Source organism: Mus caroli, unplaced genomic scaffold, assembly GCF_978045245.1.
Source record: "Mus caroli unplaced genomic scaffold, Mus_caroli_1 scaffold_2, whole genome shotgun sequence".
Lineage (NCBI taxonomy): Eukaryota > Metazoa > Chordata > Mammalia > Rodentia > Muridae > Mus > Mus caroli.
Genome location: NW_028227257.1, coordinates 22,903,479 through 22,931,377, shown reverse-complemented (window position 1 = coordinate 22,931,377; position 27,899 = coordinate 22,903,479). Strand labels below are relative to the sequence as shown.

Genomic DNA, 27,899 nt, shown 5'->3' with positions numbered 1-27,899 from the left:
CAGGATTTATCTAAACACCCAGGAGGTTGTGACAAGAATCCAGATGGAGCCGGGCGTGGTGGCACACATCTGTAAGACTAGCACTTTGAAGGTGAAGGCTGAACAATTGTGAATTCGATTGAGGCCAGCCTCAAAATTGTGGTAAGTTCAAGGCCACTCTAAACTGCACAGGGAGGCCCTGTGTCCAGACAACAACAGTAATAAACTCAAAGGCTAGAGATGCAGCTTAGCAATAAAGCATTTGCCTACTCTAGCGAAGGCCCTGGGTTTGATCCCCTGAACTACAGAAAGCAAGAAAAGAATGGAAAGAATGGGAAGGAAGGAGAGGGGAGGGAGGAAGGGGGGATGGAAGGGACTATCCAGACAAGCCAATCTGGGACAGTGCAGCAAGTCATGTGACCAGAAGTCCAGGCCTCTGCCATGCTTGGGCTGTGTCTTTCCTTCTCATGGCTACAAAGTTGCTGTTCCAACTCTGCACTGGTTGTCTGAATTCTAGAGGGGGGGATGTTTTTCTGAGGTTACTGCTTTCTGAGCCTTCTTTAGCAGAAAAACAATAGCCTTCCTGGAAGCCCCTCCCAGGAGGGCTTGGGCCTATATTTCCAGCCCCCAACCCTGACCATATCTGTATGCCCATCCTACCTGCAAGGGAAACTAATGCCATGGGCATTTCTAACATTGTCTAGCTCCAGTTAGAGAGAGGGGAGAATGGCTAGCAGGAAAACTGGCAAGAGCCACTTTGGAGTGTTCCTCAGAGATTCCCCCGAGGTACTAATGTTCACAGCTGCCTAGGCACCAGGGACAATAACTCTCTCTCGGGAGAGCAGGCTTGCCTCTGAGCTGCCATGCATGCATTCATCCAGCCCCCCGAATGGTGTTTCTGACAGAACTGTAAGCCACAACAGGACAGTGAGCACCTTTGGCGCTCACAGTGTATGTGGGCAGACAGGTGAGTTAACCAGCAGCAGATCTCCACTTCCACATCATACCAAAGTCTGGGTGTCCATTGCAGGATAAGAGCAAGTCTGGGGATAGCCTGGGTTGCACAGAGAGTGTTTGCCTTCGGTGCCCAAAGGGCGCTCAGGACAGAGATAGCTACTCATCTGATGGCTGAGGAGCCAGTTCAAGAAGGCTTCGCTGGTGTGATGACCGGGAGGTGGAGGCTCAGATGAGTTTCTTCGTGCCTGAAGGAATAGAGCCAAGAGCCCAGTGAGGTCAGGTGTGTAAAAAGAGGGCATATCGGGGACCTCTTCTCTTTTTTATTTTTTTAAGATTTATTTATTATATGTAAGTACACTGTAGCCGTCTTCAGAAACCCCAGAAGAGGGCATCAAATCCCATTACAGATGGTTGTGAGCTACCATGTGGCTGCTGGGATTTGAACTCAGGACCTTCGGAAGAGCAGTCAGTGCTCTTAACCGCTGAACCATCTTTCCAGCCCAATGGACCTCCTCTCTTGGCCTGGGGATGAGGGTCTTCAGTCAAGTACTCCCCAGAGGCCTTTCTGAGCTACGTCAAAGCATAGCAGCCTGGAGGCCAGACATGTTGGTACATGTTTGCAGTTCCAACGCCCTACATTGGGTATATGGCCAGTTTAAAGGAGCCTGGGCTACGTGGGACCCAAAAGCTAACCAAAGGCAGGACAAAAACAAAACAGAAAACAGGCTGGGAGGCAGGCATTAAGAAAGAAAATTAGGTCTTCCTTTGAGGCCTTCCTAACTGTGACTCCAGTAACCAGTTGGAGAGATAGGTGGCTTTGGGTGACTAGATTTTAACATTTTTTGACCTCAACCCGTGGCTCTGTGGAGAGCCACGCCCTCTGCCTTGTCCTGGGTGCTGACAGCTCAGGGGAGTTGTCCGTGGTGCTGAAGAGAGGATTCATCCTGCCCTGGAGTTGGGGGCTGGGGGGAGAGGGGGGCGGGGTGCTGTCCCTGATTCTGTCTTCAGGAATTTTTAAAGAATCCTTTCAGAGTATGGTTTTCTGAGGGCCCAGCTGTGAGGTCAGCTTTTTGACCCTGGCACTGAACAAAACCTGAGAACTGGGTTTGGATGGTGCTCGTGGCTCCTCCGTCTTCATGAGCCCCACAGGAGCTTGTTATGTAATGTGCCGCTCACTTCTAAACTTCAGCCTGCAGGGGAGGGCTGCTGGAATTCTCACTTCAGAGGTGAGGGGACAGAAGCTTAAAAAACCAAAGGGACCCATAGACCCTGTCTCTAGTCTCAGTTCCCCTGACTGTACTAGGGAAGTTGCTGGTAGAGTCTTATGGAGCGGGGTTAGGGATATTTCTGTGTGTTGGGCCCTGTTCCAGGTGCTTAAGCATCCAGGGCCCTCTCCTTTATACCTACCCTAAGGCAAAGTGCCTGGCTCCCTTCCACAGACATATAAGCAGAGGTGAGGGGCTTCCCTCAGGTTCCTTAGCTAGAAGGTGTTAGGAAGCCCTTGTGACAGAAAGCCACAAACCAAAATATCAGGATCAGAAAGGATCCTGGGTACAACCCAATCCAGATCAAAGGAGGGGTGTGACCTGCTCGGCTAGGCTGACTTTGGCTTCCTGTACCATTTCTCCCCTTACAGCATGGTCTTCTCACAATACCTAAGCTCCATCAAGATAAGAAAAGAAATTAGTCGTGCCACAAACAAGGTGTCAAAGAGCCTAATGTTCAAATCCTGGATCTGCCTCAACCGTGTGGTCTCAGACAAGTCACTTGTCCTCTCTCGTCCTCTTTCCTTACCTCTGGCAAAGCAAATGCATACTTATCTCTGGCCCAGGATGGCGTAAGGATCAGAAGAAACCGTGAATGGGGAAGGGCTAGCAGAAAAGAACCACCCTCTAAGGTGACACAGTCAGAATGAGAAGCAGATGAAGGCCCAAGACAGCTGCCCCAAGCCACCACTTCCTCCTCCCAGACAGACTGGTAGCTGTGGCCTGGGAGCTACTTGGCATCCTTAGCTAACAGGGTTCTCTTTGAGCAGGCTGACCTGAGCCACAGAGCCAAGTGTCCCTGTGGGGACCAGTGGCCGAGCCAGCTTTGGCTGCCCTGCCTCCTCAGTTCCCCCAATGGCTCCAAGCTTAATAAGCCTCATGGGCTGCTGTCAAGCCTAATTAGGCTGTCCTTGGCCATCCTGTCTCCAAGGGCCTGTTGTGGCCATCTGAGGCCCTGGTCATGACCGTAGCTGGTGCCCTTGGCAGCCATTGGTTGTCCTGAGTGGAAGTAGCTTCCTGCTCTTACCCATGACTTAGAAGGTCCAACTTCCTGGCTTAGCTCCTGGACCCCTAGGAATGGCTATCCTCTCCTCTGACACCTGACTCTGGTCCCAAGGCCTAGCGCTATATCAAGGGGAGGAAGAAAAGGGGAAAAGATGGTGGAATAAGAGAGAATGGGAGAGAATGGGTGGAGAAGGATGGCAGAGGCTTAGCACAGCAGGCATCCTTGTTCCCCAAGACTGAAGACGCTTATGGGACCAAACTGCTTCATCCACAGTGAGAGCCTCCATTGGCTGCGCAGTTCACAGCATGGTCCTGGGGGAGGACATGGCTTGTGGTCTAATGGAAGGTTCAGTGTGGGGCCAGACTCAGGGTGGAGTGCTGTCCAGGTTAAGGATAGAGCCTGGGGCCTTGCCTGCACTCCCAGGAGTCATCAGCAGAGACCAGCAGAAGGAAAGAAAGTGGAAAGGGAGGAAGGGATGAAAAACATGTGGTCTGCGTGGAACTCTCCCAAGCCCAAGACTGGCTAGCTCAAGGATGCATCAGTCATAATCAATTAGTTATCTTTGCATTTCTCCATATTGCATTGTTCCCATCTACCGGAGGGCAAGGGCAGCTGAAGCCGGGGCTCTTCCGGATGGGTAGCACTCCCTGGCTGTTTACCCACCTCGCTTGCCCTTCTGGTGGGCAGTCTGACTCCACTGGGATCCTTGGGGTGCGTGCTATGCTTTGGGAGTAGGGAATTCTGTGTTCATAAACACTGCCGAATGGCCCCACAAGGTAACCACGCCGCTTTGCACTCCTGTGAGTGATACATCCGAGTTCCCACATCCTAGCTCCTCTCCATCAGTTGATTTAACACTCCTTAATTTTGCCAATCTGTTGGGAGAAAAATACCTCCTCTTCATTAGCATCGTCAGCCATTAGAGAAGTCGAATGCCTCATTAGGCGTTGAGTGGTCATCAGACAACTTCTGCAGAACGCCTGCTCACTCTCCTTGCCTGCTTGGTTTTGTTGTTGTTTGGGGTTTTTGCTTTTGTTGTTGTTTTTTTTTTTTTTTAAATGGGTCACATCTCTTCTTCCTGTTAATTTGGAAAAGAGGTTTGAATGAACGCATGTCTTAGCATTTGTCACAGGCATTCCATGCCTGCCCTCCCCCCACCCCCACATCACTTGTCATTGAACTTTGTGTGATGTGCTGGTGGAGTAATGTGGAGCCCCTCCCTTTTGTTGACTTTTCTTCTCTGCATCTTGTTTAAGAGGCTTTCCCCTCCTGAGGTCACTTCGTGTCCTCCAAGGTCACTGCGTGTCCCTTCCTAGTGATATGCGGCTTCTGCTTCCTTTTTGTGTTTTATGTATGTCTGTGTCCCCGGGGTCTGTTTTGCTTTGCCGTCTGCTTTGCTGTATTTTGTATTCTGTGAGAGAGTGTCATGTAGCCTAGGATGGCCTCAAATCTTGTAGTGGGGATAACCTTGGATCCTCATGTGCCCGATCCCACTTCCTGCTGCTGGGGTTACACACATGTACCGCCACGCCCAGTTTATTCCATGCTGGAACCAGAGCTCAGGGTATCATGCATGCTTGGCAGGGACTGTGCCAACTGAGCTGTGTCTCTGAGCCCGTTTTTAGATCTGTCTTCTGTCGTTGCATGTGGTGTGGTGTGGGATCTGGCTTCTTCCTTGGGCTGGCCTGTGGTCCCGGCAGTGTTTATTGAACAGTTGGCCCCTCGTGCTCTCACCGAGTATCATCTCTGTTGTGCACTCCAGTGCTGTGTGTTTATGGATGGATTTTCGGGAGTGCTGCTGTCTCATTGAGCTCTTCATCTAATTCAGTCCTGTGTGGAATCTGTGCTAAGTTTCACAATTTCAACAGGGACACACTGGCAGGTGGGGCAGAGCAATTCTTGGTCCTCCCTGAACCTGTCCGTAGTGTTCCATGTTATTGGCACCCCTCCTGGGCATTTCCAGGGAAGCCAAGGGGACAGGCCACCTTGGGCGAGGACAGCATAGTTCTGCCCATTGTAGTTTGATGTCCTCTAGGCTGAGTCCCATTTCCCACCTGTTCCTTCTGTCCCATGTTCTGTCTGTCTGTCAAGAGCCTCAGATACATGCAGCCCTTCACAATGGGATGAAATGCGGGCTGATGCTAAATGGAGGTCATCCACTTCCTCCTGTGACCTCCACTTCCTGTGACCTCCACTTCCTGTGACCTCCACTTCCTCCTGAATCTGGAAGCCCGAAAAGCACCAGTCCTTCCTCCTTGACCTGCCCTTCATTGCTGTCAGGGGCAGACACCAGCCTCACTTCTCCCCTTTTCTTTCTAGACTTTCAAACTCCATCATCCTAACTCCCTCTGATGTCCATCAAAGCCTCGGCTGCAGTGGCAGGCAGCTTGGCATGTCTGAGCTGGAGTTAGATACAGCTGCTTCAGATTCTCATTCAGGCTTCTTAGCTGTGTGACTCTGGAAAACCCAACTAACCTCTCTGTGTTCTTTGGCTCAGCAGGTGTATAAATTTAGGGAAGCTAGGAGCTGGTGATGCCGGGCCCTGAGGTAAAGCCAATTGCCCTGACATAACTTTAGCAGTTAGCATTTTAGTTGTGAAAGATTTGTCTCTTTGTTCCTTTTCTTCCTCTCCTTCTAGAAAGTTCCCTTGTTTGAATTAGGAGGATAAATACGAAGAGACAGGGAAAGAGCAAGTGAGGGCAGAAGTGTGACAGCCCAAGGCTGTGCCTTGCTGACGCACGCGAGTCTCACTCAGAACTCCCGAGCTCCTAGACAAGGAAACGGGGAAACACACGTCGCACAGTGCTCAGTGCCCTTGAGAGGAAAACACGACAGCTGATTGTTTAGGTTGTGTAGATGGGCTGTGTCCTCAGAGCCGTCACAGAGTGGCTGTACTCACAGTGCGGCTGCTACAGCATAGTCCCCAGAAGGTCTGAGCTTCGGAGGAGCCATGGCTCCTGGATCCCCGAAGGCAAGGATGGGGGTGAGTGATGGAGCCCAAACACTTGGTCTCCCAGTCTGATGGGAGAGACACTTGGGACCACATCTGTGTGCAGCCGGGGAAAGGCCTATGGAGGGAGGTTCTTGTGGGGGAGGGGTTCCACCCATGATGGTGGTAGGCCAGTGAATGAGCTCTCCATTGGGCCCTGTCTGGAGAAAGAGTATCGGGCAGTCCTCTCCTGGTGCAGATGAGGGGAGCTTAGAGATCCTCGCTGAGCTGTGCATCCTGAGGTGGGGCATCGAGGTTCAGTGAAGACAGGGATGACCCTGAAGCTGCAGAGGGGCAGGAGCCCTCAGGATCAAGGGCAAGCCGCCTTGTCTCTCGTCCTCCCGCCCCCTGCCACACTCTTGCTCTGGGCTCTGACTCGCTTCCTGCAGGGTCATTAACCACCTACGGCCTGCCACGTGGTGTCCCCCTATATTTAACTCCTACACTGTGATTTACTGAGGCCTAGAATAGCAGCCCTCCTCTCTGTTCTCCCCTCTAGTCTCCCTAAAGTCATGCTCCCAGCTCCCACCCTAGGAAGAACAGTCTGGATCCCAAGGAGTACTGGCCAGTCCCTGAGGGAGGGAGACCAGTACAACAGGAAGGAAGTCCTCCACATGCCACGCCAAACCCAGACCAGGCCTCAGTCCCTTTTCCAGCTGAGCCCTGACTTCAGCTCTAGACTGAGCCTTGGCTCCTCTCTCCAGGTTGAACCTTGACCCTGGCTCTAGCCTGAGCCCTGATCCATATATATGCATCTATCCATCCATCCATCCATCCATCCATCCATCCATCCATTCTTCCTTCCTTCCTTCCTCCCTTCCTTCCTTCCTTCCTTCCTTCCTTCCTTCCTTCTTCCTTCCTTCCTTCCTTCCTTCCTTCCTTCCTTCCTTCCTTCCTTCCTTTATTTTCATTCACTTATGTGTATGAATGTGTATGTATGTTTTGCGTATATGTATGCATGGGCACTGTCCACGCCTTGTGTCCACTGAGCTCAGAAGAGGGTGTCATGTCCTCTGCAACCGGAGTGACGGATGGTTGGGAGCCACCATGTGGGCCCTAGGCCCCGGGTCCTCAGCAAGAGCAACAAGCGCTCTTAACCACTGAGCCATCTCTTCAGCACCTCCACTCTGCCCCATCCTTTTTCTCTCTCGACCCCTAGCCACTGGTCCCCGCCTTCAGTTGTGCCTGAGGGTTTTTATATAAGACATGACCCCATATTCTGCCTTTGGCCTCAGGGGCCAGGGATCATTAGTGGCCATGGATGAGAGACAAAGCCATCGGCCCACCTGCCCTGACTGTGAACTCCTCTATATCCCCTCACTGGCTGCCAGCAATGGCCAAGCCTCTTTCTCCTAATTGGCCTTCTATCTAATTCCTGAGCCATGTGATCAAGGCAAGGGCTGTGATATTTATAAAATCTGTGTCCCTCTTGATAAAGCCAGCCTCAGGGACCTGGTTCAAAGCCACTGGTTTCATCCCTCTGAACCCTAGAACTTCAAACCACATCTGCCGCAGAGGGCCCTCATCACAGTACACCTGTCACCCACTGAAGTCACAGCTCCTGCACATGGGCACCGCACCCTCTCTGATACCTGCTCCGACTCACAAAGCTGTTTCAGGCAGCCAGAACCCTAGCTGAGTGGCAGGGGCAGCCTGGGAACTTGAGGGTGACTCACCGTGGTCTCTGAGCGCTGGCTGCTTTGTCCTGCACGTGGAGCGGAGCCCTCCCCCGCAATCTGCAGTGCTGTGGGTGGGAAGCAGTAGGCGGGAGGGAGGGCTACTCTGGTGGTACGTGTACCCGTGTACCCAGCGCGACCAGTGTCGTCGGAGGAAGAGCCCTGGACTGCTGGCGCCTGTGCTTGACGGGCACTGTTTGAATTATCTGGAATTCTAAGTTAAAGCAGACTGCCCTCCTCCAGGGCAGAGCCCCCTCACATTCTGTGGGCACCCCCCCCCTTGCCTCTACTTATGTTCCTGCCTTCCCTGTCACGACAGATCCTTGTCTCTTGGGGTTGTTCTCTGATCATGCCAACATCTTTCTCCCTGTATTTTCTGCCCTGACGTCAAAATGCTTCCCTCTGGAATGTTTGCTGCTGAGCACTGTGCACCAGGTTCTGCTGAGGAGGAAGGACAGCCCGACAGTCCCTGCTATCAAGGGATGTCAGTCCACGACTTTAGAGTAGGGCTTGGGTTTCCTTTCTTCCTCCCCCACTCCCCTTCCAGGATCTTTCTCCATGGCTCTCGCTTGCCTGGAACTATGTATAGCAAGCTGGCCTCCAGCTCTGAGATCCACGGGTCCCAATGGCTGGACCTAAAGGCTCACACCATCATGCCTACAGAGCTCCCGTTTCTTCTTTGCTGTGACCTTGGGCAAATTGTTGGGGCTTTCCAGCCTTGTCTGTCCTGTGGGTTGCTACGAAGAGGCTCTGAGGCTCCATAATCACAGCCATGCCCATGCTTGGGTAGAGGATGCAGTCTGAGGTTGGCCAGGGCTGGAGGAGACACCTGTCTGGGGAAAGGGGATAGCTTGCCCTCAGGTGGGACTCCTGTGTGGGATCCAAGGCTGGGGGCTTCAGTGCAATGAAACTCCAGAAGCTCTGAGTCCCGTCCCTGGGGGACCCTCACTCTCGAACCACAGCCTGCGGTCAGCTTACGGGGCTGGGTTTGGAGGTGGGGCTAGATGGGATGCATGGGAGGGTGGGGTCCATAGCAGCCTCCTAGAAGATGACAGAGCCAGGTTGAGGCCAGAGGCAACGAGAATAGAAACAAAGCAGCAGGCCAGATTCAACAATCAGGTTGGGAATGTCCAGCCTAGCTGGTAGACCAGAGAAAGAGCTGTCGGAACAATGGAAGGGACAGGAAACACCAGAGCCTAGCTCAGGTGATAGGAGCTACCAGGAAGGACATGCCATCAGCATGTCCTGGGAGGAGCAGGCCATGCGTTGTCTTTCTGTCAGGATTCCTCCTATCACACGACTCTCAGTCTAATGGAAGATATAGACCATGAGTTAAACAATGAGCGAATGCTCTGAAGAAAATGAAGTAGGGAGACACGGGTTTGCGTGGCACCTGCCTAGACCTGGAGGGTACCAGGGAGACTTGGTTAAGAAGAGGCGGCATTTGGGAGAACCCCTGAATGAAACAGGGATGCAGCCATGTGATGCAGCACATTGTGCCTGCTAGGGGGTGGGGGTGGGGGAAACAACCAGTGCAAAGGTCCTGAGGCAGACAGACAGATAACTGGCTCAACAAGTCCAGGGAGGGCAGGTGGGCTGAGGCTATGAAAGGCACAGAGGATGACCTGGACTTCTGCGTCAGGAGTTAATTTTGGTTTAGAACCTAGGGGTAAGGATGGAGTGAGACCACAGAACTGAGAGTTGTTGGGAAAGAACGGATGGTTGCTTTAGAGTAGATGAGGTGTGTCAGGACTGAATGGGTATCTGGCTGAGAGACGGAGGGGCCGGAGGACCCTGGATTCTCTCCTTTGCCTCGTGGCCTGGGGCTGGTTCCCTTCTTGGGCTGTTGAGTCGGGAAACCAATATTTGGGCTGAGGACGAAGTAAAGGAGATGCTGTGTTTGACTGGAGACCAACCCTTCTGGAGACCATGGGACGGAGAGCCAGCTGGGGCAAAACCATGCGTATCCCTGATTCTCTAGAGACTGAACTTGCCCCCAACCCAGCCTGAAGATGGGACCACAACCCCTCCAAACAGATAAGCAGCGTCAGAAACTGAGGCAGGAGCCTCTGTGTATCCTGCAGTTACCACGTGCATTTCATACACATCGTCCTGGCATTAAACGGTTTGGGCTGCCGTTGTCCAGGGGAGAACAGAGGCTCAGACAGGGGCATGACTAACCCAGTGTCACACAATGAGAGCATATTCGAACTCTAAGAAAACCCTGAGGCATCTGGGAGCAAGCCCGGGGATTTGTCTTTCCTCCAGCCACAGCCTCTTCTGTATCTGTAGGGAAGTCTACCTCAGGCGGCCCAACTCCCTACTTCATGCCACACTTGCTTTCTTTTTCATTCTCTGAACCCTTGAGTCCTTTCCCAGCCTCAGGCTCTTTGCATATACTGTGCTATCTGCCTAGAACTCCCCCTTCATGTGTATCCCCATCCTGTCCATTTCTCCTCACCCGTGAGATGTCGTCAGCTCAAATATAACTCCTACAGATGACTTTGTGTGACTTTTCATCCTTCTTGGCCCCCATCTTTTTCCAAGGCTCTGGCTCCTGCCACCAGTCTCATCCATCTGTGTAGCTATGTTTAAGATCTTTTTCCTTAAGAAACTGGCTGAGGCCGGGCGGTGATGGCGCACGCCTTTAATCCCAGCACTTGGAAGGCAGAGGCAGGTGGATTTCTGTGTTCGAGGCCAGCCTGGTCTACAAAGTGAGTTCCAGGACAGCCAGGGCTATACAGAGAAACCCTGTCTTGAAGGGAAAAAATAAAAAAATAAAAGAAACTGCCTGGGTACCCCTGAGATCACGGGCCTCAGTTCTTAGGGTCCCTACTAGGCCAAGCACAGGAAAGAGAGGTACTATTCTATGCCTCTGCCTTGTGGGCTCTGAAGTTGTAGCCTGCTGGGGCTCCAGATGCCTGGCCCCTACTTCCTGAGATGGACTTCATGTCCTCAGCCCTGCTGAAGGATGACGTCAGTCCTTAAGTGGCTTGTGAGCTCCTCCAGGCTTGCCTGGGCTCTGGGTGTGTATGTGTGTGTGTGCATGCGCGCACATGGCCCTGGGCACACACACGTGCGTGCACGGGCCTCCGTGAGTAATTCCAGTGATCCTTTAAAACGCTGTCTCCATGGAGAGGCCGCCCCCGCCCACCCAGCCCCAGGTGGCTGCCTCTGCCACCCTTTTGCCTCCCCAACCCGCTCCTCCATGACCCAGATCCGACCTGCCTTGACTCCCACATGCCCGGGCTTCAGGTTTCTACAATCTCAGGGTTGGGGGCCTCTCCCCAGACACACCTTCTCATTCAGAATCGGTTCCAGGTTCCAGCATTGCTTCTTGAGGCCATGTGGAAAGAGTGGGTGCTGGTGGGCAGCTGCCTGGGTTGGGTTGTGATTCCCTCACTGAGAAAAGATAAAGATGCTTTGCTGGGGGTTATGGTGGCCTCCGAACCTCTATGTCCTCCCCTTCTTCCACTGCTCAGCTATACTGGCCATTCACGCACGCATGCATGCACACGCGTGTGCGAGCAGAGCATGCTTGCTTCTGTTCTAGTTACTTCACTACCTGGATTGCCCTTCACCATGGGTTTCAGAGACACACCTCTCACTCCTATCCAGAGACACTTCCTGAAAGCCTTTCCTCGCTTCTCTTTCACTATGCCCAGAGGAGATGCCCAGTGACTTACTAGTAGATAAACAGCTGAGTACAGAGCTTTGGCAGACATTTGGCACCCAGGGCACTAACCAGCTGTCTTCCCTGTCACAGCCACTGTCCATCAGAAGCACAGCACGGGTGGGTGCCATCGTCCTTGTGGTCCCTCAGTGCTGTGACTTGGGTGCAGTGGGTGGTATCGCCATCTTCTGGAGAGGGACTGCAGGCTTCCAGAGGCACAGGGTCTCTGCAGCTGAGCAGGTCAGCCTCCAAGGCCAGCACCCACTGCCACCTGAGGGTCACCACCTGCAAACACTGTGCTATCAGGAACCCTACTGGGATGGTATCATATCCTGGGAACTGCTGCCCACAAGATGGAAGAGGTTCTGGGTAGAGGATGCAGGCAGGAGCTAAGGCACTTCCAAGTTGGCTTCCCTGAGCACCTGGGAAGTCACCCCAACTGACCATACATCTAAGCTGGGTGAAACCACGAGCTACATTTTCTAACAAGCTCTTGAGTGGTGAATCTTGGAGACACAGGCTGCCATGGGGCAAGGGAACCCACCTCCTTCTTAGGGACCTTTGTCCGCATTTATGCTTTTAGAACCTGATCCAAACTGCTTTGAAGTCAGACCTTAGCTAAGTTCTCTGCTGTGTGAGACTAAAGATGGCCATTCCTCTGTCCATCCAGGTGTGATTGCTCATCCCAGCACCCGTGGAGTAGAGCATGGGCCAGCTTCCTGGCATGGGGTGGCAGTGCTGTCTTAGAAGGCACAGCTCACATAAGCCTCCTCTAAGCATACAGACCCAGAGAGCACCAGGACTGGCCAGGCTACTTTGTTGTCAGGAGAAGACTGATTTGGGTCAAGAATTACTGGAGAAGGGTGTTCTGTCTCCTCCCGTCCTCTCTGGGGTTGTGGTTCAAGGGGAGCTGGTGGCCCTGGGTTCATGCTTTCTAGGAGTCTTTTAGATGCAGTGACATAGATCTGGAGAAGGCCTGGAGGACTTTCCCTCTTAATGTCAGCACTGAGCTGTGGCTCGCTCTTTGGGTTCATGTGAGCTGTGTCCCACAAACGCTCATGTTTTCATTATTGTTTACTCCTAAAAGATTTTTTTTTCCTTATTTGGCTTATTCCCTGACCTATGAGTTACTTTTGATTTTTGTAGGTTTTTACATTTTGTGTGTTTGTATGTGTGCAGGGCACACACCCAGCACATATGTGGAGGTCAGAGGACAACGTTAGCAAGTCAGTTTTCTCCTCTTTAGTGGGTTCTGGGGATTGAACTCAGATTGCCAACACTGTGTAGCTCTGGCTGGCCTGGAGTTTACTGAGTAGACCAGGCTGGCCTTGAACTCCTGATAAAGATAACCAGCTTGTGTTGTGTCTTTGGTATTTATTGAGACTTGCTTCATAGGTCAAAAATGTGGCCAGTTTTCATAAATGTTCCATACTTGTTTGAAAAAGGACACCTCTCTGCTCCTTTGAGATCAAGCAGTTTCTATGTTCTTAAGATGCAGTGGCACTTCTGTCAGGAGAAGATCCAGGGGCGTGGAAGCAGCTGCCTGAGGACGAAGTCCATCTCAGGGAGTAGGGGGCAGGTGTCAGGAGCTGGTAAGTCTGTGTAATCAGGGAAGGCCTCCTGCTGGAGGTGATTTTCAGAGATGTAAATGTTAGCCAGGAAGGAATGTTGGGAGGGGCGTTCCGCCCAGAAGGAGCAGCACAGTCAAAGTAGATATGACAGTAGAGTAAAACGGAAACCGAACACATCTTTTAGTGTGATTAACCTGGCTGAGGTGCAGAAAATCTGAGGGTCAGAGAAGTTGTGTTTATTAGAAAGCACGCCCCCAACCAGGCCACAAAGAAAGGTGTGGCAGGAGTTTTGAGCATCCTAAGGCTAATATGCTAATGCCAGATAGAAGCGCTAAGCTCTGGCTGCAGTCCAGGCCCCACGCTGTGCCTTCTGGCTTGATTCATTAGTCCCCTCAAAAGCTTTAGGCGGTTGGTGTTCTGATCACCCACCGTTCATAGGTGAGGACTTAGACACCAAGAGGTTAAGTGAATTTACCACGGGCTCCAAGGCTCCAGGTGCTGGGGCCAAGTGGATTCGTGCTGCCTCCGCTACCAGACACTATTATTCTGGCGGCACAGGCAGTACTGGGAGTCGCATGTCAGTTTAAAAGGGACATTGCAGAGAGTCTCCTACAAGACAGTTTTTTGGGGGATTGAGAGCTACTGTGACCTGCGTCCTCTGTTCAAATGAAAAGTGGGAGGCAGAACTCAAAATCTGCACCCATCGGAAGACCTGTCTTGCGGGGAGGCATGAGGCTGAAGGAGAAGCAGAGGGTTGGACCTGTGGGGATGGAATGAAAAGAGAGGGACAGCATCTTTATGGAGGGGGGTGGAAAGGAAGAGAGGGAGGGAGGGAGCTGCTTTATTGGGGAATCAGAGTCAGCTACCTTGACTAACCTCAGGGGTGTCAGCCAGGCCTGGCAGGTTCTTCTCACAGCCAGCCCCGCCCAGCCTGGCAGATAGGTGATAGGTGCGGGCACAGCCAGCACCCTCTCAGGCCTGGGTGGCAGAGGCTGCGCGCTTGAGAAAATGATGTGTCTGTTCCGAGAAACCAAATGCCCTACGATGAATCCAATTAGATTTCATAGGCACATGCGAATGCGATCCATCTTAAACATACTCTGCGAATCTCCGGCCTTGGATGAATATTTCATTCTATGTCAGCAGCTGGAGCAAGACTAGCTAGCGGCAGCCAGCACCTCCCTAACAGGTGGGGCCACATGTCCCCATAGAGGAGGGGTAGTCCAGCTTGCACCCCTTAGGCTAGTGGGTCCTCAGGCAGTCTCTGCCTCCCAGATATCACTCCCATCCTGGTCCCCCCACCCCCATGACCTGGGCTGAACAAGGAAGTCCATACTCCTTTGTGCCACACTGAGCATGGCACTGGGGTTGAGGGCACAGCCTTACACAGAACAATCCAAAGGTACCTTTAGAGCTCATAGCCCAGAAGGTATGGGAATAGGGATGGACACAAAGACCACATCAGACATAGGTGAGCTGTGCTATGTGGGGAAGAGAAGGGAACTTCCATGCAGGTACAGGGTCAACGGCCTCTGTACCCCCAAAGTGGTGGTGCTTGTACCAGCCTACGAATTGGGCAAAGTAGCCTAAGAAACCTGGCTCTGCACGTGCAAAGGTCCTGAGGTAGCAAAGTGCTTATGAGCTCAAAGAACAAGGAAGCCCAGCATGACCAAAGTCAAGGCCACAGTGAGGGTTTCTGTTACACCAAAGTCCTACAGACTGAGAAACTATGCCCAGCTGCAAAATGAACGCGAAGGCAAAGCCCCATCACCTCTGTGGGCTCAGTTTCTCCTTCTGTAAAATGGAACCATGCAGATCTGTCACATGGGCCAATGTGTGATGATCCATCCCTGTTACATAGGCCCTCCAATCACCTGACAGCATTATATCCTGCTGACTGAGTGCCGTGTCCCGCAGAAGCTCGGAGTAGCCTGAGGAGGGAGTACAGGATGGTGAAGAATTAGAAAGATAGCTCTGCTCAGGGTTGTACAGCTCCAAGAGGGAGCCAGAGATGTTCCTGGGTAATTGTTTTCTTCTTCTGTGCTAGGTATAGAAGCCAGGGCTAGGCAAGCGCTCTACTACCAAAATCTATCCCAGCCTTTGAAACAGGGTCTTACTGTGTAACAGACATTGGCCACGACTCTGGGGGCCTCCTGCCTTCACTCTGGAGACTTGGGATGGCAGGCACAAGTAGCGATGCTTTGTTTTACTTTTGTTTGGTTTCGTTGTTGCAGTTTTTCGAGACAGGCTTTCTCTGTGTAACAGCCCTGGCTGTCCTGGAACTAGTTTTGTAGACCAGAGGAACTCACAGAGATCTGCCTGTCTCTGCTTCCCGAATGCTGGGATGAAAGGTGTGCACCACCTTGCTGGGCCACACATTTCCAATACTGGGAGGGCTTTGTGCATGGCAAGCCCTTTACAGACTCCAGTCTAAGTCATTTCTAACAAGTAGAAATGTGTTGGCTCACTGTTCTGAGGAGATAAGAAGTTCAGGGTCAAAGGGCAACCCCTGGTAAGGACCTAAACTAGTGGATCGAGTTTGAGGGCTAAAGTGAAGGGAGGAGGAGGGAGCAAGGGCAAGCAAGTGAGTTCACACAAAGGGGGCCTAGCCTTAGGACCTACTCTCAATAGCATCACAGTGGCCATTACATTCCAGTGGATACTGGAGGACAGACACACTCAGACCACAGCAGGATGCAATTCGGTTGGAGCTGGCCCAGGACGGAGGGAACCTACGTTCCCTGTGACCCCAGAGGGCCTAGCTGGGGCTCCAGAGAGCTTGAGTTGCAAGGAGGGCGGGCAACTGCTTGGGAAGTACTGAGCCTGCCCACCCATCAACACTTTTTCCGAAATAGGCAGTGATTATCTATTGCTTTGTCCCCCCTCCCCCATACCAGTAAATGTTTGTTACCTCGTGGTTTCTGTGGTTCTGGACTTTCAGAGCAGCTCGGCTAGACATTTGTAGCTCAGTGCCTGTTATGCTGTGGTCATCAGATTGGGAGATGTGTGAGTGTGTGTGTGTGTCTGTCTGTCTGTGTGTATCTCTGTGTGTGTGTGTGTTGGTCCTCAATGCCCATATAAAAGGCCTATCATCACACCTATCATCACAGTACCGGGGAGACAGAGACCAAATAGATCCCTGGGGCTTGCTGTGTGCTTGGTGAGGTCCAAGTCCATTGGAAACACTGTCTCCAAAAAAAAAAAAAAAAAAGGAAAAACCAAGGTGAGAGGTACCTAAGGTACGTACATGAGATTGACTGCTGGCCTCCACACATATATAGCTGAATAGCATCTGCATACATGTACACAGACAGACAGACAGACACACACACACATACACATTGGATGTTACTGATCCTCAGAGACCTGGCTGGCTGGCATGCGCTCTCCTCTAGGGAGCCCTTCCATCGCCCCAGTAACTACTAATCTCCCCCCACCCTGGGCTGCGCCCCAGTTTTGACACTCCCTGGGATGTGTGTTTATGTGTTTTCTAATTGCTGTGTGTATTTCTGCCTCAGACTTGACCACAGGCTTGAGGGCTGCGACTGTGTGAGTCAGAGCAGGCCCCATAAAGGCTGGAGGAATTGAATTAAATGTGCTGGCGGTGGCAGCGTTCTGACCATTCTGTTGTGCTGTTTGCCAGCCTGACCTTCCAGGATGCTCCCTCCACTGGAGGGCAGAGTGAAACGAGCCTCCAGGGTCTGCCTACTCTTAGCCAGAGCTCTCAGCCAAAGGCAGGTCAACAGACCCCCTGTGCCACCTTCTCCAAACCCCTCAGGCCAACCTGGTGATGTCTTGCCTGCCGAACAGGCAGTTAGAGATAGTGTCCCCTTAGCGTGGCACCAACCTGAGGCTTTGGGAAATGGTGGCAAATTAGAAACCTGAGGGGCAGCATGAAGAGTGGGCTGGGGAATGCCTGGGTTCAAATCTTAGCCCTGCCTTGTGCGACCTTGTAAATATCTTTTTGTGTGTGTGTGTGTGTGTGCCTGATTCTCACTCTGGAGACAGAACTCAAAGGGCGGTGTGGGAATCCAGCTGTGCATGGTAATGGCTGTGGGCATGCAGGAAGTAGAAGCAGGAGACAAAGCCACAGAAGCACTGACCCACGGAACTTTGGGGTTTCCTTTAGCCACCCGGCGCCTCTCTACAAGGCACCCACAGACACTTTACAGGGTGCTGTGCATTCATATTCTTCCTGAGGTGTTGTTTAAATAAATGGATTTTTTTTTCATTTTATGTACATTGATGTTAGCCTTGCATGCATGTCTGTGTGAGGGTGTCAGACCCTCTGGAACTAGAGTTACAGACAGTTGTAACCTGCCACATGGGTGCTAGGAATTGAATCTGGGTCCTCTGGAAGAGTAGCCAGTGCTTTTAACTGCTGAGCCATCTCTCCATCCCCAGAGAGATATATTTTTCAGCTGAGCTAGGATACACATACAATGTACCACCCAAGCCCCCACCTCCACCTCTCTCTCTCTCTGTGTGTGAGTGTGTGTGTGTGTGTGTGTGTGTGTGTGTGTGTGTGTGTGTGCCTGAGGAGGTTAAAAGAGAATGTTAAATCCTTTGGAGTTGGAGTTTTATGCGTTTCTAAGATGCCGATCTTGTTACATGGGTGCTGGGATCTGAACTCTGGTCCCCATGATTGCAGAGCAAGTGCTTGTAACCATCAAGTCATCTCCCCAGCCCCAGCCCCAGCCACACCCATCCCTACAGTCTTCCTCTTCCTTGTTGTTTTAAGACAGGGTTTCACCAAGTTGCTCAGGTTGCCTTTGAACTTATATGCAGCCCAGGCAGACACAGACTTCCAGCCCCTCCTTGCGCACCAGGTCAGCCATTTTCAAGCTGCAGTCGGATGTCTTGGAGTGCATCGCTAGTGCAGACCAACCATCAACACCTCCTTCCCAGGGCTCCTCCTGTGCCCCTACCAACCTCACACCCCGGTGGGTGATTAAAGTGTCACTCCCCAGCGCCCTCTCCCAGCCCCAGGCAAGCACAAAGCTGCCTTTTGTTCTCCATGCTTGCTCTGCTCTGCTCTGCGAATCTTCTGTGTCACGTGCCTGACTTTCCTCAGGCTCTGTGCCCACCGTGGCTAAGTATCAGGACTTTCTCTCTTTGGATGGCAGGAGAATAATAACACTCTGTCATGTTGCCAGAGCCCACCGCTTGTAGGTGAGAGGACTGTGTGTGGCTGGGTGCAGTGGCAGAGGGGGAGACCCGTACCTCAGTAGGAATGTGCCCAAACCTGTTCTAGCCCACCTTTAGCCTTAGCTGTACCCCCTCCCCCCACTCGGCCCACACAGGTCCCTCACTGCTGAGGTCATTCCCTCCACTGTCAAACCGAGAGAAGTAAGCTAGGGAAGGTGACCTGCGTTCAGTGCTCAGCAAGCGAACCGCCACCAGTGCCGCCACGGCCTCCACAAGCTCAGCAAATAACTTCTTCACCGTGGCCACCCAGAGGTGCCAGGTCCAGCCAGGTCCTGATGACAAAGGAAGATGATAAGCCCCTGCTCACCCTAAGAGCTGTCTCCCAGTGACCCCTGAGCTGCCCTTCAACCCCTGCCCTTCCAGGAGGCTGAGGAGCATTCACCCCAGGCCTCTCCTCGAACTCAGAAATCCGCCTGCCTCTGCCTCCCGAGTGCTGGGATTAAAGGTGTGCCGTGCGCCACCACGCCCGGCTTCCTTGTGCATTCTTAACTGCTTTCTGTCTCCTGTCCTGACCTGGGCTCGCTCCGTGCACAGCACCAGAGACAACATGGGAAAGGCACATGAGTGCTCCCTTCCCTTCCGTAGCATAAGAGAAAGACTCTGAAAACGTAAGCAGCTCTGAAGAATAACCAGGGGACCTGGGCTGGGGTGGGGTGGGGTGGGGTTTAGAGGAAACCATGAAAGGCATGGAGAGAGGACGGGGTGTCGTGGAGCATCCTTTGTGGTGGTCAGTCAGGGAGGAGGTGGTGCTTGAACAGAAACGTGCAGCAGTATAAGCAGCCAGATATGGGAAGAGCTGGGAGGGTCCTGTGGCCACAGTGAACAGGTACCAGGGGAGTAACTCATGGGATTCCAGTGGTTGAGTCTTCACGAGGAGGCTGGAGTTATGTCAGAGATCAAGAAAAGACCTGAAATCCAGTTAGAGGAACCCAGGAAAGGGATTCTACCTTGAATTTTTCCAAGGATGTCTGACGTTGCCCCTCTGTGCCTGTGCTCCATGTATTTAGAGATGTCTGGTTCTTACTGCTATTTCCTGTCTTTTGGTTATTGATGAAGAGATGGAGGCTGGGCATGGCCCCATGACCTCTAACATCCCACCTGAGGCCAGGCAAAGTTAAATGGGATTCGGTCATCCCAGGGCCCTGCTGGTATCAAACGTCTTACCCAGGAACTCAGTATCCAGATCCCGGGCAGCTGGACAGAGCTCACTCCCAGGAAGGCCCAGGGGTCCCTCTGTAACTGTCTCAGAGAGGCCAGGGCCTGCTGTGGAGCCAGTGTGAGCCACGCATCCCAGCAGTCTGCAATCTTGTCCACCAAACAACTGGTTGATTGAATGTCACGCTTTTCAAACAGTTGCTATGGACACGGACTCTGCAGGAAGCAAGTGGGACCTGGCACTCCTCTGGATCACACGTAGCTGTCAGAGGGGAGTTGGAGTCTGGGTCCCAGTTTGGTAGGCAGTAGTAGCAAATGCAGGTACCGAGCCCCACTGTTCTCCCAGCTTGGGACTTCAGCCACCAGAGCTGCGTTTCCTCTTCTAACATAAGCATGTGTGCGACCACAGAAAACCTCTATGTTGGCACACAGATTCTGGGGGGGTCAGGAGCAGCCTGGTAGCCTGGCTCTTGCCTGGGTCCCTCAGGGAGCTATATCATGTCGCCTTGGCAGGTCTCAGTTCCTCAGACTGACTCAGGACTCAGCAGCCAGCCAACTCGCCCAAGAAGGTGAAAAAGATGCAGCCTTGCCTTTCCCAACTTGGTGTAAGAGGACAGACAGAGCCACTGCCACAATACTCTGTAGGTGACACCCAGGAGAATATGACAGGAAGTGGAGCTATCCTGGTATGTTTGACCAGAGAAGTGGTGTTAGGGACTGAAGAAGTCCGCCACACAGCATTGAGGAGACAGCGGGCATTCTCCACCGCTTCAGCATGGCTTCCTGATTTCTTTCATGGTCCCCCAAGACTTCCTGACACTCCTTCACCTCACGCCCTCTTCCTAGCTGTCTCCCGCTAGGAACCCAGAAAGGACAGTGCTACTTGGTGTCCTAGTACAGGAACTGTGTATCTGGTGGCACAGCAGAGAGAGCTCCAGGTGGTGTGTGTGGAGATGCCCTGTGGGTGTAGAGGTAGCTTGATGATCTGGGCCTAAAGGAAGCCAGAATCCTGTAAGCCATAGGCAGAGAGAGCATTTCAGGCAGGACCAGGCAGAACAATGGGGAGGAAATAAAGTTACCAGAATGAAGACCCTTGGTGAAGGCAGAAATGAGGCCAACCGTCAGAGAAAGCTGGTGTTCCATCCAGGGCCCGAGGGAGTCTCGGGAAGGCCTAAAGCATGCCTGGCTGGCTCATGCCTCTCATTCCAGTGCTGGAGAGGCTGAGGTAAAACTGCTGTGAGTTTAAGGTCAGCCCAGACTGTATAGGAAACGTTGGCTTTGAAAAACAAAAACAAAAATGGAGAGATGGCTCAGCAGTTAAAAGCACTGGCTGCTCTTCCAGAGGATCCGGGTTCAATTCCCAGCATCCATTTAGAAGTTCACAACTGTCTGTGAACTCCAGTTTCAGGGAATCCTGTGTCCTCATCTGGCCTACACAGGTACCAGGCATGCACACAATACACAGGCACATAAAGTAAAGATAAATAACAAATAACAGTTAACTGGTTTTTGCTTTGTTTTCTTTTTGTTGTTGTTCTAAGGGCAGGGTTTGCCTGTGTGGGGCAGCCCCAGGCAGGGCTGTGGAGGTTGAGAGACAGGAGTCGGAGAACATGGTGAAGACACGACCCTTGAGGAAACGTTTGCTATTGAGCCCACTGGAAGGAGCAGAGAGCAGCGTGCCCTGCTTTCTGACTTGAGCTGGTGGGAGGAACAGATGGGGGACTCTATCAGGCATGAGGAGTGAGTTACCAAGGAGGCAGTTAGGCGAGACTGGAGTTTGAGGGGCACACTGGGTAGGGAACCCGAGTGTAGAAGTGCCAGGTGTAGGTAGCGTTGTGTGCCAGGACAACAACAGTGAGAGCACGTATAGAGAGGTGAAGTTCACTCCATCCCTGGACTCGGGGTGGGGGCTGGGGGTGGCAACAGAAGAGGAGGAAGGAGGGTGTCCCGAGACCTCCAACAGCATCAAGGCCCTGGCGGCCCCGAAGAACCCATCTTCCCTTTCACACATCACCCCTCAGAGAGGTAGCCGGGGACTGTGTGCCCCATGGCCTGTGGTGAGCGTGTGGAGTGCTCGGCTCTTCAGCCCCACTTGCTCCTAGCCTCTTGTCATTCAGTTCACAACCCCACTGTGCACTCCACTTCTCTCTCTGCCTTACCGTCGAGACTCAGCACTGAGTAGGACTATCCTTGTTAGGCCTCTTCCTGTCTTAGAGGCAGGCAACCTTAGAGGCAGCTTTTCTAAGAACTGTAGATACATCCTTTTTATACAGGAGACTGAGGGAAGGAAGGTCTTGATGGGCAGAGTAGAGAACCGCTGAAGATGGTGAAGATGGTCAGTGTGGGTGTGGCATGTCTGACCGAGAGCCTGAGCTCAGCAGGGACGGGGATCTAGAGAACATTCCGGACTAGAGGACTGATGGAGTCGGGCAAGCTTGGTTTCTTGGGGAATCGGGTTCTGTCCCTGGCTTCTTCCCGACTTAGTGCTCATGAGCTCCAAGATGAGGCGTGGCAGGGTAGGGAGGGTCTGTCCTGTGGCTGGTGGCTGGCAGCGGGTGGTGGCTGAAGCCACAGAAGCACCACAGAGCCCAGAGGGCTCCCCAAGGCAGCAGTATCTCCCTCCTCTGAGTTTCTGTGAAGGCAATGAGGCTTATATTAATGAGAGGCAATTATGGACACCCGGATGGGCCTAAGTATAGCTCATTGAGAAAGGCGGCACACGGCAGCCAGCTGCCTCCCCTGCGAGGCCATGGTGCCTATTTTAAAACTCCCTACACTGAAGCTCTGCCACCCCTGGGTGCCGGGCTCCTGAGGGACCAGCATGCGGCATGCTGCTGGAGCCCTGAGTGGCTCGCTGTGAGCAGACAGACCATCCTTGCTCAAATCCCTGCTGTCTTAGAGATAGGAAACCAATTTGAGGTCACAGAAAGGAAAAGCAGACACAGAATTTGAATCTATATCCAGCTGTATGCCAACACTCTGCTGTACTGGGCGCATCCTAGACCACAAGGCTTGGCCTGTCCCCGAGGGAGGGGTGGGGAAAAGAGGGAGGGGGGGCTGATCCTTGATATGGAAACACAGAGCTAGCCCTCATCAAAATCTCACAAAATACTCTTCATTTTGATTCTGCTGAAGAGGAAACTGGCTCAGGGAGCCGATTTAGTCGATGCCAGTGCCCCAAGGTATGGTGGCACTCCTCAGAGACACGCTAGCACTGAGTTTATTTCAGGGTTCACAGGAAACTGACTTGGGCCCAGCAGTGTGGATGTGTGTACCGAGGTTTTCTGGGGGAGTGTCTAGGATGACTCTGAAAGAGGCCAGCACACAGAACCAAGTTGAGGGAGGGACTGGAGCTTAGGACAGTCCCAGCAGAGGCTCTGCTGATCCGACAGGGAGCTGTGAGCAAGATGCCCTGTAGGGGTGTCTGGGACAGGGACAAGGGCATCATAATGGCAACCAGTTGATTGCTGCAGGTTGCCCCTGGGGACAGAGTTGAGGTCTGCAAGTGTTTCTGTCTGACTTAGAGCAGTTTGTAGCGGGAATTTGGCTGTGAACTGTCAGCAGCTGGTGATCTTGGCAGCTGGAGCCGGAGATGTCAGTACGGAAGGACCTGGGGCCACCACAACACACTGTGGCCACAGTGCGAAGCCAGGCGTGGGGCTGTGTGCTTGTTATTCCAGCACTCGAGAGCGTGGGATAGGAGGGCTCCTCATTCCTTAGCTTGGGTGGGGAAAACCTGCCCTGCCCTCTGCCAGGTCATGACACTAATGAGCCATGGTGCTGGTGGCTGAAGACCTAACAAGTGCTAACAAGGCGTGGTCGGCTGGAAAGGAGGAAAGCTCTTAATAAAATCCCAGGGGAGGGGAGTTAATGGGGGAGACGGTTTGGTGGTAAAGAGCACTGGCTACAGTCTGGTGGTGGCGCATGCCTTTAATTCCAGCACTTGGGAGGTGGAAGTAGAAGGGATCTCTGTGAGTTCAAAGCCAGGGCTACATAGAGAAACCCTGTCCCAAATAAAATAAAATAAAATAAAATAAAATAAAGAAGCATTGGCTGTTCTAATAGAAGACCCGGGTTCGATTCCTAGCACCTACTTGGTGGCTCCCAAGCACTTGTAGCTCCAGTTCCTGTGGATCTAATGCTTTCTTCTGTTCTTCTGGCCTCCCTGTGCACAAGGCATGCACAAGGTACAACAGATGAACATGCAGACAAAAATTCACATATATGTAAAATGAAAATGAATAGGTCTCAAAAAAACAAAAACAAAAAACAAGCCAACCATTCAGGGACAGAGCGGAGGATGGCACACAAGCCATATCCGATAAGGGCTTAAGGTGCAGAACACAAGTAGAATAACAAACAGCTCAGTGAGAAAGTAGCCAGAGGGTTTCAGTAGACAAAGACAAAATGTAGGAATGGCCAAGAGCCACGGTGACAGGAGGCTGAACATGATTATGTATGAGGGAAATGCAGGTCAAAGCCTCACTCCAAAGCCAGGCGTGGTGGTGTCGGGTGCTTGCGGTCCCAGCACTCAAGAGCCCAGGATAGGAGGATAGTGAGTCTGAGGCCAACCTGGGCTACAGTCTGGCATTCTGACTTCTAGAGGTGCTCTCCCCTGTTCACACTTGAACATGGGGGTGACCTGTGTTCCCACTGACTCTGTTAGTTCTTCCGTCCAACAAGAACCTCGGGATCAGGTCCCCCGCCCCCCAGTTTTGCCATAATCCTCTCCTTAGCTCCACTGTGTCAGCAAAGGACTTGGGTGTGATCAGGACCCCACCATAGTTGGCTCCAGGGATAGCCTGGGTATCCCCAGATCAAGCCTTGGGGCTCCTTTGAGCAGGACATGGGGCTTAGAAACCTGGTTGGCCTCCATGGTACGGCCAAGAAGAGGCTCAGGAATGAAGAGGAGTGAGGCTAAATTAAGGATTGGTGCTTTCAGGCTAGTCCTGGAAATCTGCTAGACCAGCTGTCCCATTTTACAGATGGGCAAAGGGAGTCACAGTGACTCCATCCATCGGCCACTCTCTTGTGAGGCTTTGTCTTGTCGCCCTTGTTCTAAGGCTCGGCCTCCCTTGACCCTGAGTACTCTGTCTCAGGCCACCACTGTATCACCCTAGAAGGCAAAGATGGCCCATGGGCTTGTCAGGATCTTTAATGTCCGTGGCCCCAGCACCCAGCCCAGGGATCACAGTCATTAGACAAAGAGTTTACAGAGGCATGAAGGTCTCTCTGCTAAAGTAGATCTGGACAACACTGTCTTTGGCCACAGGTAAGGTAGTTCCTGACCAGTCCTGCACTTTGGAAGTCTCTCTGGCCCCTCCATAGGCCTCAGGGCTGTTAGGGACAGGGTGCACAAAGCTTTGGATGGGTGTGCATGCATATGGCACCTCACAGTGAGACAGTCAGGATAGGAAGAACATGGAAGTAGGCAGCTCCCTGTCCACTGTCCACTGCATGAGGAGTCCAGGAACTCGGAGTCAGAACGTGGCTTTCAGGGTCCCCATGAATACCTGTCCATTGAGCCACACCAATGCTGAACACTTGGCTGGCTACCTCTGTAGCTTTGACCATATGCTCAGAGACTGTGGACAGAGAACCATGGCTCTGCTGTCCCCTCCAGCAGGGGATCCCTGTCCAGTGCTGGTGCATGCACAGCGGCAGTCACGCAGAGGACCGTGATGGGAGGGCACAGACCTCAACATCTGCTCTTGTCCTTGGCCCCATGATGGCAAGGGCAGACTCCCTGCCTTAAGCCAGTTCTCAGCATGCTTCCTGTTCCCCGCCCTCTCCAGTCCAGTCCTGTTAACCAGCTGACCACTCATTGTCTTTTCTCCCTAGGACAGCTGCTGCCTGGGACAGGTGACCCCAGTGCCCCAGTAGGGCAAAGGCCCCCGCCCCACGGGCCGGGATCATGAAAGGCCTCGGTGACAGCCGCCCCCGCCACCTCTCCGACAGCCTGGACCCACCTCACGAGCCCCTCTTTGCCGGGCCTGACCGAAACCCCTACCTGCTGTCGCCCACCGAGGCCTTTGCCCGGGAAGCCCGCTTCCCCGGGCAAAACACACTGCCGGGGGATGGGCTCTTCCCACTCAACAACCAGCTGCCCCCACCAAGCAGCACCTTCCCCCGAATCCACTACAACTCCCACTTTGAGGTGCCCGAGGAAAGCCCATTCCCTAGCCACGCCCAAGCCACTAAGATCAATCGGCTGCCCGCCAACCTCCTGGACCAGTTTGAGAAACAACTGCCTATCCACCGCGATGGCTTCAGCACCCTCCAGTTCCCCCGGGGGGAGGCCAAGGCCAGGGGTGAGAGTCCGGGCCGCATTCGCCACCTGGTCCACTCTGTCCAACGTCTCTTCTTCACTAAGGCACCCTCCATGGAGGGCACCGCGGGCAAGGTGGGTGGCAATGGCAGCAAGAAAGGTGGCCTGGAGGACGGAAAAGGCCGGAGGGCCAAAAGCAAGGAACGGGCCAAGGCTGGGGAGCCCAAACGGCGAAGCCGCTCCAACATCTCAGGCTGGTGGAGTTCAGACGACAACTTGGACGGTGAGGGTGGTGCCTTCCGCAGTGGCCCCGCCTCGGGGCTGATGACTCTGGGCCGCCAGCCAGAACGCACCCAGCCCCGCTACTTCATGCACGCCTACAACACCATCAGTGGGCACATGCTCAAAACCACCAAGAACACTACCACCGAGCTGACTGCCCCACCGCCCCCGCCTGCTCCCCCTGCTACCTGTCCCAGCCTTGGAGTGGGCACCGACACCAACTATGTCAAACGTGGTTCCTGGTCCACTCTGACCCTCAGCCATGCCCATGAGGTCTGCCAGAAGACCTCAGCCACTTTGGATAAGAGCCTGCTCAAGTCCAAATCCTGCCACCAGGGTTTGGCCTACCATTACCTGCAGGTAGGGGTGATGGTGGGGCAGGCAGGGTGGGGGTAGGGCAGGTAGGGTGAGGATGGGGCAGACAGTGGGAGTGGGGCAGGTAGGGTGAGGGTGGGATAGGCAGGGTGGGGATGGGGCAGGTAAGAGTGAGGGTGGGGCAGACAGGGTAGGGGTGGGGTAGGCAGGGTGAGGATGGCTATGGTTTGGAGTCCCAGCTGGAGCACAGATTCACTGGTGAGATGGCTTTATGTTGAACGTTACTTTGCTCAACTGTGGAATCAGAGGTCGGGGGGGGGGGCTGTTAGTAAGAGGATATCTGTCCTCACAATGTTATCAGCAGGTGTATTAATTAGGCCCTTGGGAACCCAGTCCCAGAGAGACTGAACTATGCCCCTGCCCTTTAGATGACAGATCTAGAAGCTATGCCATCCCTACCCCTCACTGGACCAACACACGACATTCTAATGGTCATCTTCCTGCCACTCCCATGAGACTGGATTCTCTTCAAGGACACAGACCACAGCGGATGCAGCCATATGTCCGCCCAATGCCCAGGACAGGGTGTGGCAGGGAGGAAGTGCTCGGAAAGGGTAGATGGACACATGGGTACTGAAGTCACCACGGCTAGAAATAAGCACACCACGGTCTTGCGGGCCAGGAACAGACGGGGGTCGGTGTGAGGCCACCAGCCCCAAGGCCTGGTGTATGGGGGTAGAGGGAGGTTTGTCCTGAGAAATTCACACAGTAAAGCGTTGCTACCCAAGAGTAGCTGAAGGCTTGGCTTCAGCTTTGCCTCTGCACAGTGAGGTAGGGCAGGGTTCTCCATGGCAGGGTGTGTAGATGGAGCCCAGTGGTAGAAACGACAGGAACAGGTCACACATGGAAGGGGCTGCTCTTGTAAGTAGTGAGCACTTTGTCCACAGTGTGTGCAAGCATGGGCCTGGCTGGCGTGCAGAAGTCACATCAGATGCATTATGAAAAGATGAACTCCAAGGTGCCACAAAGCTCACATTCTTGTCCTTCTATATAAAATGCCAGGGACAGTGACACCGTGGGGGAAGGGCATGTTTTTGCAGTAGCAGGAAATTGAAATTGAGGCCGCCTTTTAACTCTATTGAGCGGTTTTGTGGCTGCCTGTTTGCTACCTTAGCTTAGACATTTAAGGGAAGTGTGTGGCCTGCACTCTCTCCACTCAGTGTGGCTGGGTCTGATGTAGGAAATGCTTTCCAGACACCAGGAGAGGACTCTGGGCTCTGGGGGCTTGTGCTGCCTGCTGGATAGAGTGAGCAGGTGGACTGGCCACAAGGTCTGAGCAGAGATGCTCGAGTCCCCTTCGCCGGGGATTGGACCAGCTGGTGACCTGGGAGGGAGAGGTCATAGGTCCTGGTGATGAGCTGGCTAGGGGTCAGCTGGGGTGTGAGGGAAGGCTAAGTTTGGGGAGTAGGTCCTCAACAGGAGGTAGCCACAAGTATCAAGGGTACAAGAAGGGTGTGGTGCCATCCGGTCACGCTGATCAGGGAGTGTGTGCTTG

General features: G+C 53.1%; 1 protein-coding gene across 3 annotated transcripts in view; it reads left to right on the top strand.

Moving 5' to 3' along the window:
• Positions 1–27,899, top strand: part of Dlgap4 (DLG associated protein 4) — a 149,553-nt gene that overhangs the window by 60,872 nt on the left and 60,782 nt on the right. For all 3 annotated transcript variants that reach the window (XM_021181740.3, XM_029472925.2, XM_029472923.2), the window contains one exon: positions 25,321–26,389. In XM_021181740.3, the coding sequence (XP_021037399.1) occupies positions 25,394–26,389 (996 nt within the window). In that variant the 5' untranslated portion in view covers positions 25,321–25,393. The remainder of the gene's footprint in view (positions 1–25,320; positions 26,390–27,899) is intronic.